Source organism: Terrapene carolina, unplaced genomic scaffold, assembly GCF_002925995.2.
Source record: "Terrapene carolina triunguis isolate 2854851 unplaced genomic scaffold, T_m_triunguis-2.0 Scaffold58, whole genome shotgun sequence".
In the NCBI taxonomy this organism is placed as follows: domain Eukaryota; kingdom Metazoa; phylum Chordata; order Testudines; family Emydidae; genus Terrapene; species Terrapene triunguis.
This window is the reverse complement of record NW_020664409.1, coordinates 99,099,842-99,112,381: the sequence shown is the minus strand read 5'-3', so window position 1 is coordinate 99,112,381 and position 12,540 is coordinate 99,099,842. Positions and strand designations below refer to the sequence as shown.

Here is a 12,540-nt window from a genome sequence, read left to right as displayed (position 1 = left end):
AAAGCCCCAGCATTCAAATCCTGTCTCTCCTGTGAGGCAGCTATTCCCATTGACGATGAATGCTCAGAGTGCCTCCTCTCTCAGTGAAGCACATATTCCAGATAAGTGCTTGATATGTTGCTTTTTCAAAGAGGGCACAAAAAGTGAGAGAATCCTGCCTAAAATTCTCCCACTTGGAGAAATCCGTGAGGGCATCCTCTGAGCCCAAGGGGAAAAAGACTGACAAACAGGACCTGACTGTCTCTGTGAGTGCTTTGGTAAACCATGGGTCCACTCTGATCTTCAGGGTAGCTAAGGAAGCAGGCGCTTGGGGCGGCCAATACAAAGGGGCGGCACTCCGTCCACTATTGGGGCGGCCCATCCGGGTCTTTGGTGGGAATTCGGCGGCGGGTCACTCAGTCCCTCTCTTCCTCTTTGAGCTTCTGCCAAAGTGCCGCTGAAGAGGAAGAGAGGGAGGGAAGGACCCGCTGCCGAAGTGCCGCCGAAGAATGGAGCGGCATGATTGAGCTGCCGCCAAAGTGCTGCCGATCGGCTTCCCTTTTTTTTTTTTTTTCCCCCTTTGGGGCGGCAGAAAATCTGGAGCCGGCCCTGCTAGAAACCTCCCAGGCCGCAGGCCTTGTTAAAGGCCAAAGAAGGTACTGGGGTTGCAGAGGGCAGGCCAAGGGCAGGCAGAGGCAGCAGGTCCAAACCCCCCCTTGCCGGTGATGAGTGGCCATTACAGACTGCAGTCAGTCCCAGTGAACGGGGGCTAGATGGTGACTGGCAGTAGCCACTGAGGCGAGGTGGGGATAGGGGGTTGGGAGTTCCCCCGGGAGGGGAGACCCAGATCTGTGGGGGTACTGCCAGGGGGCAGCCCCCAATGTAAAGGGGCACCGGGGTCTGGGAGGGACACAGGGGCCAGCGGCAAGGCGAGACACCGGCCTACAGAGGGCGCTCCGGAGGCTGGCGAGCTAATTCCCTGGACGACCAGCAGGAGGCGCCGCGCCGGTGAGTCATCGCCCTGCTACACCAATACTTGTAATCTCTCATAATTCAAGCCTGACCCCAGATGTACAGTAACTTCCCTCTTCACTTGTGTAAATTTGATTTTAAACATTAGCTTTAATAAAAAATTTTACATCTACAAGCAGGGAGGGTGTGGACATCACCACTCTGCCAATAAACAGTCTGTCTATGGAAATAGTACATTGATCATTGCATCACGCTAGTGGCTCTGCATCTCTCAGGATTACAAAACTCCCTAGCCGACAAGTTCAGCAGGCAATACTCAGACAATGACAAGTGTTCTGCAGAACATCTTTTGCAAGTGAGTATCCAAGAATAGACTTGTTTGCCATGAACCAGAACAACAAGTGTCAGATGTTCTGCTACTGAGAGGGTCCAACCCAGGCTCACTGTTGGATGCCTTCCTCATTCCTTAGGCATCAGACTTCATGTATGCATACCCACCTATTCCACTAATACTGAGGGTCCTGAGGAAGGTCAGACATGGTGCAGCATGATGATACTGGTAGCGCCTGCATGACCCGCACAGTTTTGATATTCAGACATGATGAATCGATCAACACAGCACCCAGCCACACTTCCAGAGCCACCTGTTGTGATAATGCAGAGCAGAGGCCAGATTCCCTACCTGGTTGCTGGCTGGCTGACGTCCATGGGCAGATCCTGCTCCATGGATGTCTATATCCATTCTTGTTTGTACTAGAAAAGATTCCACTAGACTGACTTGTGTAGCAAAATAGGACAAGTTCTCTATTTGGGAACACAAAAACACGTACTCCCATTAGAAACCTCAATACCAGCTAGTTTGGATTAAAGCCTTAAAGCATTTGAGACTTTCCATCCATTCCAGAAGAGTCCAGTCCACTTGGCAGCTATTTGTGCTCATCCTCTTCCTATTGAAGGTCACACAGTCTTCTCACACCCAACAGTTGGCTTTCTTCCAATCGGAGAGACTCCACCCTCCTGGAACTTCAACACTGTGTTATTGGCATTAATATCAGCCATCTATTGATCCTATGCCAACCTGTTCTTTTTGTCACCTGTCTATGAAACCGATCCTCTTAGTGGAAATCTCTTCAGCCCAAAGAATAGGAGAGACCCAAACCCTCATGGCAGGACCTCCTTGTACAGTATTCCGGAAGGACAAGGTGACACAAAAGCCTCACCTGAAGTTCTTGCCTAAAGTTGTCTCTGACTTTTTCACCTGAATCAAGACATCCATCTGCCAGTTTTCTTTCCCAAGCCTCATACTCGTCAAGGGGAGGTGAAGCTTCATACATTAGATGTTGTCCAGTCCTCTTACTATCTGGACAGGACAAAACCATTCAGGAGTTCCCTAGACTGTTTCTGGCCTTTGCTGACAGGATGAAAGGTCAGTCAATATCTACCCAAAGACTATCTAAATGGGTTTCTGACTGAATCAGAACTTGTTATGCAATAGTTCACTTGGAACCACCGTAGATTAGAACCCACTTTACTAGAGCTCAAACAGCCTCTGCAGCTTCCTAAGGGGCATTCCACCTTAGAGATTTGTAGAGCACCTACCTGGAGTTCAAGTCATACATTCACCCAGCACTACTTATTTGGTAGGTGGCTCCAAATCCAATGCTCAGTTTGGCAGAGCTGTCTTTATTCCCAGTAGATCCTGAGCACTCCCCTCCAGACAGAGGTCACTGCTTGTGAGGCACCAGAAATGGAAATACATGTGGGCAATCACTCAAAGAAGAAAGAATGGGCTACTTACTCTACAGTAACTGTAGTTCTTATAGAGAGATGTGTTGTCCACATTTATTCCAAGACCTGCCCTCCTCCTATATCATCTGGATTCCATTTTAGTGAAGAAATTGGAGGATAATTGCAGCTACTCCATCCTTTATTCCCTTGGCTACAGGGAATGAGAGGGCAATTCAGGGCACAGGTGTGGCCTCAAAAGAAACTGCTATTCAAAAAGAATCAGATCTTGTGAATGGGGTGCATGTACACCTGAAGTAAAATAAATGTAAAGAACATATCTCACAGAACCACAGTTACTGCAGAGTAAGTAACCATTCTTTGCAACTAACATGGTACTAAAGAAGACTTGTTATGTGGATGTTTTATAATAATTTCATTGAGGTAAAATTGGTTACAATTTTCTTATGCATGTATGTTGCACTGCATAACGCTACATGAAGTGTATTTTATTAGGAGTAAACTTTAAAATCCAACAGAGGAACCACAGCCTAAAGTAAAAAATCATAAAAGTGAACAAAATTCACATTCTCACATTGGTTATTTTTTAAGGCACTTATACCACAGTAATGAGGTAGTGTAAATACCTAGATGAGATATTTATAATGGTTCAGATGTGATCCTGTTGTTAAAAGCTCAAGACAGTCAGAAAAATATTACATAAAATGTTCATGTTTCCACAGTTCTTTATTTAAAAGATTGTTTAAATGCTTTTGCACATAAATCCCAGGATATGTTGTGACAGCTATGGTTATGTATTTTTATTCCAGATTCAAGAAATAATTATGGCTAACCGAAAAACACCCACTTTGGTCAAACCTTCTGACAGCAATAAACTGCAGACAAATATAAAAAGGTAACTTTGTTTTTTCTTTCTTTACAGCCTATATGTTTTTGCACATTAGTTATTTACTCATCAGACTATTGCTGCCAAATGAGTATATAATCGTTCAAAGTACGAAAATATTGATTTGTACAAAGTAAAACTTTACATAAAAGCTTTAGACTAATGGCCTGTCCGGTACTGTTTATAAAATGATCTGTTCCAAAAGCAGACCCAAAAAAGCGCTTATTACTACAGAGCAGTTGTGTTCCATCAACTGTCATTCAGACTATTAAGCTAGAATGCAGTAAAACCAAAATCTTTTATCGAGAACTGCCTCGATAGATCCTCTACTCTGTGCAGCACGAGTCCTAGAACCACCTAGAAAGCAATGACTTTTGGGACTGTATCACGAATCCAAATGATCAGTGGAAAATTATGTAGGCGCTACAGTTGACCTACTGCACCAATCACCACCTTTTTCCCCCCTCCATCACCATAGGCAGTGCATCATACCAGCCCATTCTATGTTGTAATAAAAGCAGTGTTTGGTAACAGTTTAAAAGTTTGTTTTTAAGATGAAAAACAACTTGTTAGTTTGTAGTACATGTTGTTTTGAGTTTAATACCGCTATTGCTTGGTTTCATTCTGTTCTGACACCGTACATGTGGATAAAAAGTTTAGGTGTAAATAGGATGTCTGTCATGGGCCTGCACACCCAGGTTTCTGAATAATCTAAGGTAGCGGCATTCCCTATGATAATCTCATTTTGCACTGGATTTACCCCTTGGCCTGTATTACTGCTGGTAATGGGGGAAACCTTTAGTACCCAGCTGTCTTTCTTCTGTACAAGTAATGTCAATGGAATGAACTCCATCCCAGTCTGGGACAGCTCTGCTCTAGAATCCAAGAAGCCAGTGCCTTTACCTAGAAACCCAAGGGTTCAAATCTACTAGCAGAACCATTTTACAGAGCTTCTGTTCTAAATGCTTATGAAAAAGAGGCAGCATGGATCCTGGGCACTCTTCTTGACCCCAGCATATAGAACCAGTGGCCAAATAGTACTGTAAGGGCAATGATTTTTTAATCGTCAAGTAGTAGTGGTGAGGTACAGCTGCAAAGGCACATCCTTTTTTGGATTACATGCATAACAAGCAGAAGATAGAATCATTACAAAGAAGCTAAATGTGTCTAGACGTTCCTTGTGAGCTCCAAGCAATGCACTTAGCAATCAGGCAATAGTGTGGCAGTGGCTAGGACAATCTGTTAGCATTGATGATTGAGGACTTCTAATCTCTTTCAGGAGGTTCATACCAAAGTGTATCAGACTTCCCTTTTTAGAAGCAATAGATCTTTTCAGCAGAAAGACAAATGAGACCCTAGAGATACTCAAGGAGACCAGTCAAGTTTCTTCTTCAGGAAGAAATATACCATCCTTCTTTAGATACTTGCTAGCACAGTCATCTCAGTTCCAAGTGTATCAAACCAATCTTCCTAAGCACCATGTGAGCTTTCAACAGGTGGGTGATCCTCTTTAGCTTCTTTGGTTCCACCTGCATAGTAGAGCATTAGACAACTGTTATAGTGGACATCCCTGAGGGCCTGCACTAAATCTGGGTACAGAATCCTAGCCATTCTTCATTTGGAAACCATCTTTCTTTTTTCCTCACAGCATTAAGTGAAAGAAGGTTCGTAGGTGGTATGGCAAGGAGGCAAATTGTGGGGCCTTTCTATAATTTCTGATACCTGATAATCCAAAGATACTCCATGCCACAAGGATAACAAGTTGTGCCCACAAAAAGGGAATCTGGGGCTCAATCCAATTGAAAATATTCTCCTAAATGCCCACAATACTTTTTGTAAACATGCCTTTTCTGAGTGCAGATATTGATTTACTTTGTTGGAGGCAAACTAAACATTTACAATCAAAACAGAAATGGGAAAGAGATACTTTGAATGTACAGAGCTTATCAAGAAAAGAAAAGGTTTTGACCCTGTAGCTGACAAGTAACTAACTAGCCAGACGTTAAAGAAATCCTGAATAGCTGTCTCTTAGATTACAGGAGAGCATTCATTACAACAATTACACTTGAGGGTTACAGAACTCTTAGCTAAATTCTTCCTCACACATACAATCTGCTAGACCACTGTTTGAAAAACTCGTTAACTCTGCTATCTTGATTACATGATAATACGGTCATCACTTCTGCTACCTATACAAGATCTATTCTGAGATTTTATACAAAACTATTATTTTTAAAGGGAAAGTAACATTTTCAGCAATTAGAGAGACAACATTTCCTTTTTGGTGGGAGGAGTCAGAGTATCAGGTTGGAGGTAAGGCAAAAATAAGTTTTAACACCCCTCTCCCCCCCCAAAACACCTTTGAACATACAAGCATGCACACCCTTGAATCTCCTTCAATAGCCCCTGGGGGGATTTATTTAGCTTGTTTCCGCTGGAATTCAGGAAAATCCTGGGACTGTTTCTATTGGACTTTGGGTCAGTAACATTTTGCTTTTAAACATCCAAAAACCTTATTCTGGGGCCATGTTTGACATGATACCATCTCTTTAATCAGAAGAGCAGATTGGGTAGGGGGAACCATAAAATGCTGCTTCAGCACAAGAATTCCAGGGGGCAGAAAGCTTTGCAGATGGGGCCTCATAGTAGCAGAGGAGCTGTGCACCACCAGCCACTTACTCAGTATTTGGAGAGGCGTCTTTCATCCCAAGTGTGCTTGTTGCAGCTTCAACTGTGGAATGGTAAATACTCCTGGAGCTGGGCCAGGGCCTTTAAACAACAGGGTTATTGTTACAAAGTGATTATTACCAGGTACATGAACTTGGACTCCTGGAGCGCCAGGCGGGCAGAGTTGGGCAAGCCCCTTCGCCTCGACTCTGCTCCCCAGTTGGAGCGCCAGGCGGGCAGAGTGGGGCAAGTCCCAGCTGGAGCACCAGGCGGCGGAGCAGAGCAAGCCCCCACACCCTGACCCCACTCCCTGACTGGAGCACCTGGCCAAGCGGGGCAAGCCCCCATGCCCCGACCCTGCTCCCTGGCTGGAATGCTGGGCGAGCAGGCGGAGCGGGGCAAGTCCCCCACGCCTTGATCCCGCTCCCTGGCTGGAGCCCCGGATGGAGCGGGTTGGGGGCACCAGGGCGCCCAAATTGGCCGGGGCCATTGGGCACAGGTCCCGTTGGCCCAGTGGCTAATCCGCTACTGATCTATGGAGGACTGTATTAGAAGAACATGGTTTATGAATCAGCTGACAAAATATGGAATACATGACGTGCTTTGTTGAGTGGGACAATGAGAAGCCAGTAAGACTCAATGGTATAGAGTTGGTCTGTACAACAATTTAAATACCTTGGTTCATTGTTGAACCATGATGGGAATGTGGATGCAGATGTTAGGAGCTGCTTTGAAGAGCGCTTTGTGTAAATGTAGGGAATTGACAGAATAAGAGTATGCCAAGTAAACTAAGGAATGAAGTGTATAAGGTCATGATAAGGGCAGTCATGACATGTGGGTTGGAATTCTGGTCAGTGAGGAACAGAGAAGAACAACTATTTCACACAGACAAACTGAGAATGCTCAGGTGGCCGCTGACTAAGATTAGAGTTGAGAGACTATACAATGAAATGGTATGAGCCATGATTCAATAGCCCCCCCATCACAGAAAAGCTGAGGGAGTAATGACTGAGATGGCTAGGTCATGTGAGACAATGAGGCATGGGATATGTTGGCCAGAGAGTACAAGAACTAGTAGTCATGGGACAAAAACCACAAGGAAGATCTAGAAAAAGGGTGGTTCAAGATGCTGAAGGAGGACCTGAAGAAGGTTGGTGTCAGCTCTGAAGGCACACTTGACAAGAACACTTGGAGATGAAGTACACAAGCCTCTGACCCCAGTTAATGGGACTAGGTGAAGAAGAATCAATCACAAATTACTGGGAATGTGTTAGAATTTTTCTGCTTTTTTAGGGTGTCCCCTGCTCCCTCTAGGCCTCCCACACAGAATGTAGATGTAGTGCTCCTTTAAATGTGAAGTTATAATAGGAATTAATTTACATCACATATCTTCTAAACATTCTCAGATGATTAATCCATAAAACAGTCTTCTTCTTAACCAATGTGCTCCAGTCCACTGATGTTTATTCAAAGGAAGAGATTTATTTCTATGCATGTCGACAAATTAGCTGTTTAATTGAATTAATTATTTTTTAAATGCTAGGTCTAAATACGACAGTGCAGAAAGTATAAGAACACTTAATCTCTGCTGATGGAGTGATAATGAAATCAATGTGTTCATTAAGAAAACAACAAATTATGCTAAGCGTTCTTTCAAAAACATCCCTAACATAGATTGAATGAATGTATTATGCATTCTAGTTTTTACTATGCTTTGAATAATTGTTCACCCCACAAAAATCGTTAAGAACCATATTGTCAAAAATAATAAGCAACAGACATACACAGAACACTCAGTTTAAATATAATGTATTTGCTTGCTAAAAAAAGGTTCTGTTCATTTCTGCTTTCCAGGGACTGTCTAATTAGGGAATTATACTGAGAATATTAAATAGTTAAAGTGAAATGATTGAGCTAAATATGACCAGAAAAGAAATCAATTGTGATCAAAAACTGTGCTACCTCAGCAGCCAGCAAATTGTATTAATTGGTAAGTCATTTTTAGATGTAAAATAAATTACAGATACCAAAAGTTCTTCTTTGAGTAGAGTCCCTATTGGTGCTCCACTGTAGGTGTAAGAAGTGTCTCTCTTGCAGCGAGGCTATCCCCGTCACAGACACACACGCATGGTGCATTCGTTGCCTCAGAGAAGGACACATTCCTCAAAAGTGCACTCTCTGCCAGCAGCATAGACCTTGGTCTCGCAAGGACAGATTGCTGAGGCAGAAGATTATATTCATGGAGGCAGCTCTCAGACCTTCTCTGGACCCGTGTCAAGAGTTTTCATGCAGCCATGAGTCTTCCCCACAGCCCTCAACATCCAAGGGCCATGGGGTGAAGAAATCAGCCGCTGACCCTTCTCAAGTCAAAAAGTAATGGGAAGTCCCTGCCGCAAGCTAGCCGCAAACAATCCCCAGCTTGTTCTATATTCTCAGTACCATCAGCACCAAGACAGGCCAAGCCTGGTACCCACGGCTCAAGGAAGACTATGGTGGCAGGTACCCAGTGGACTATGGCCCCCACAGACCCAATGGACACAGGCACCAAGTCAATGGCACCTAAGGAAAAGGACAGGAGCAAACACTCCAAGGAACCACCAGTATACAATGTCACATCGGTACCGACGTCTCTTCCGGTACCTGAACAGCCGGTGTGGACAAGATCTCCGTCCCCCCAGCATTGCCAGTGGCACTGAGTCGGTCAGCACCACCGGATTTCCGGCACTCAAGGGACCTCTGTGTAACCGATATACCAGAATCTCCTTTCCATGGTACCGGGACCTCCGCACCCGAGTCTCCACCTGGCACAGGAGTCTTTCCTGCTTCCTTGCCATGCTCACCCACTCTCAGTTCAGACTCCGATAGTGAACCAGAGAACGGGATATCACAGTACTCTTTCCAAGCAGCTCTATGGTGCCTGATTCCAGCAGGGCCCCGGGCATATCTTCAGATGGCCCCAATGCTGCTGTCCTGGTATGGCCATCCATGGGCACCACCACCAGGCTCCATGCTATACTAGGACCCCTGGCCTGCATACTGCACCCATATCTCTCAGGCTTCTAGTCCTACCCATGAGTCCATGAGACACATTTCCTCGGCCCTGGCAACCAGGGCTTTGGAGTCCCTAGAAGGAATCTTGGAGAAGTGTGAGGGCAATGTTCAGGAGGAGGCAAACCCAAAACCTATATCCTCCTATTCCTCAGACGAGGCTGTCATGTCTCTTCCACCATCCCTGGTGGATGATTTTGGCCTGTTGCAGGACCTCGCAAAGAGAGTGGCTGACTGTCTCCAGATACCTCTGGAGGAAGTCAAGGACATGCACCACAAGCTCCTGGACATCCTCCACTCATCTTCCTCTTCAAAAGTAGCCCTCCCTATGAATGAAGCCCTTCTTGACCCTGCGAGACAATATGGCAGACCCCAGCATCAGTCACACTGACTTACAAGCGAGCAGACAAAAAGTACTATGTCCCAGTGAGAGAAACAGGGTTCCTCTTCTCCCACCCTCCACCCAACACCATCGTGGTGGACGCTGTCAATTCTCGTGGCCATTAACACCACATGAGGTCCACTCCCTATGATAGGTGCTGGAAGCATCTGGACCTATTTGGCAGGAGGGCGTACTCCTTGGCCACGTTTCAGTTTCAAATCGCCAACTACCAAGCACTTATGTGAAATACCATTACATGAATTACTTGAAATAGAACACAACGTTATTGAGCAGCTGCTTGAGACACATTGTGAACAATTTAAGGCCAACATCCAAGAAGGGCAGCTAGTAGCAAAGACAATGCTACAGTCTGCCCTCAACATGGTTGATACTGAAGCCAGAGCCACCTCCACGGCAGTGGTGATGTGACATGCCTCTTGGCTCCACCTGTCAGGTTGCCCAAAGGAGGTGCAGGCAACCATCGAAGATCTTCTTCCCTTTGAGGGCACTAAGCTCTTTGCGGAGAAAACTGATGTCTCCCTTCATACTTTGAAGGATTCTCAGGCCACTCGCCATTCGCTGGGGATCTACGGACAAAAGAGAAAATTTAGTCTAAGCCCCGCACTTTGCAATATCCGGCTCAACAATACTACAAGCCACAGAGAAAGAAAACTAAATTCTCCAGACGTAAACTGTCCTGTCAGCAATCCTCCTTGTCCCAGCCTTCCACATCTAAACACCAGTTTTGACGTGTTGATCGAGGTTCTGATAGACCACTCACCACAACTGCTACAACTGACCATCGCTACCCACCCATTTGGCCACTGTCTGGCAGTGTTCTGCAGCACCTGGGAGCATATACCATCAGACCGATGGCTCCTAGAGATCATTCACCATGGATACTCTATCCATTTTACCTCCCTGCATCCTCCACCACACCATTCCCCATCCCTCTTCAGGGAGCCTTCTCACAAGAGTTTACTACGTCAAGAGGTAAACTGTCTCCTCCAGTTAGAACGATAGAACCAGTACCTCAACATCTATGAGGCAAAGAGTTCTACTCTAATACCCAGGAAGGAGGAGGGCTGGAGACCCATATTAGACCTTAGCACTCTCAACAAGTTTGTCAAAGCTTAGGAATTCAAGATGGTCACTTTAGCAACGATCATTCCAGCGTTGGAACAAGGAGACTGGTTTTCGGCCCTCGACATACGGGACGCGTATTTTCACATCTCAGTCTTATTGACTCACAGACGATTTCTCAGATTCACCCTGGGACAAAATCAACACCAGTACAGGGTACTCCCTTTCAGGTTATCTTCAGCCCCGAGAGTATTTTCCAAAGTTCTCTCAGTAGTGGTCACCCGCTTATGCTTGCAAGGGATCATGATTTTCCCTTACCTAGACGATTGCCTCAGCCCCCCAGAGGGGATGTCACCTACAATGGAGCACCCGTAGGGACACTACTCGAAGAAGAAGAGCCCCCAGTGGAGACAGCACTATGTCAATGGGAAGGCTTCTCCCGTCAACATAGCTACTACCTCTCAGGGAGGTGGAGTATCTATGCCGAGGGGAGAAGCCCTCTCTTCAGCATAGATCGTGTCTTCACTAAGCACTACAGCAGCACAGCTTCACCACTGCAGTGCTGTATGTGTATACAAGCCCTGAGACTCCCTTTTGAATTAACAATCAATTCACAATAGTGAGATTTCTTAATCCTCCTCAAAACTCATGGTGACTTCTATGGGAATTGGGGAATTTGGGAAGCAGTCCCAAATTTCTGTTGCTACATGTGATGTTGAAATGAAGTTTTATTTATAACCATCCGTTCTCCTTTGTTACAGGGAGCGAGTTGAGAAACTAGAAGTGGATCCTAGCAAATATTCATTCCCTGATGTGGCAAACATAATCCAAGAAAAGGAGCGAATTGGGCAAGGACCTATTAATCTGCAGCAACAAAAGGTTATAGACACTGAGAATAGTTATGTTGACTTTGAAGATAACCAAGATGTTCCACCCTTAATATGAAATGTTACTGTAGGGCTCCATTGTTTGTTACCCATGTGACCCAGAGTTTGCCTGAGCAGTTTTCTTGACTCAAATTTTGCAGCAGCATCTTTTGAAGTTGCAAAATATTATTTCAGCTCTTACTGTAAACTGACTTTTGTTATATTTGTGCTTTATCTTGCTGCTGCCTTTTGTTATATCAGGAACAATATGCCTTTAATAAACTGTTTTCCAATTATTTATTTATATAGTGGAATGGCTCGAAAGCACTGATCAGTATTGGGGTCCCATTGCATTTGGCACTGTACAAACCCACAGTCCAACTTCAGATAAGATGTCAAATGAGTGTGACAATCAATGAGAAGAAAGAGGAGGGTAACAGTAATAAGATCATCTGATTACATAGGCCAGGGGTCGGCAACCTCTGGCATGCGGCTCGCCAGGGTAAGCACCCTGGCGGGCCAGGCCAGTTTGTTTACCTGCCACGTCCACAGGTTCAGCCGATCGCGGCTCCCACTGTCCGCGGTTCGCCGCTCCAGGCCAATGGGGGCTGCGGGAAGCCGCAGCCAGCACATCCCTTGGCCCGCACCGCTTCCCGCAGCCCCCATTGGCCTGGGACGGCAAACTGCGGCCAGTGGGAGCCGCCATCGGCTGAACCTGCAGACGCGGCTGGTAAACAAACTGGCCCGGCCCGCCGGAGTGCTTACCCTGGCGAGCCGCGTGCCAGAGGTTGCCGACCCCTGACATAGGCTGAGCCACAGGGTGCTTAGAAGTCCCTAAGTGTTCTTCCGCTTTCTTCCCTCTTGTGCAGAGCAGCAGCAAAGAAAGTCCATCAGTTGGTTATGAAGCACAT

At 45.7% G+C, this 12,540-nt stretch overlaps 1 protein-coding gene across 1 annotated transcript in view; it reads left to right on the top strand.

The window, feature by feature from the left end:
- The window catches only part of LRRC6 (leucine rich repeat containing 6), a 44,840-nt gene extending 33,054 nt beyond the window's left edge, over positions 1-11,786 (top strand). The window contains exons 10-11 of the mRNA XM_024212778.1: positions 3,507-3,592; positions 11,525-11,786. Coding sequence (XP_024068546.1) covers positions 3,507-3,592; positions 11,525-11,708 — 270 coding nt within the window. The 3' untranslated portion in view covers positions 11,709-11,786. The remainder of the gene's footprint in view (positions 1-3,506; positions 3,593-11,524) is intronic.
- The last annotated feature ends 754 nt before the right edge of the window (positions 11,787-12,540 follow it).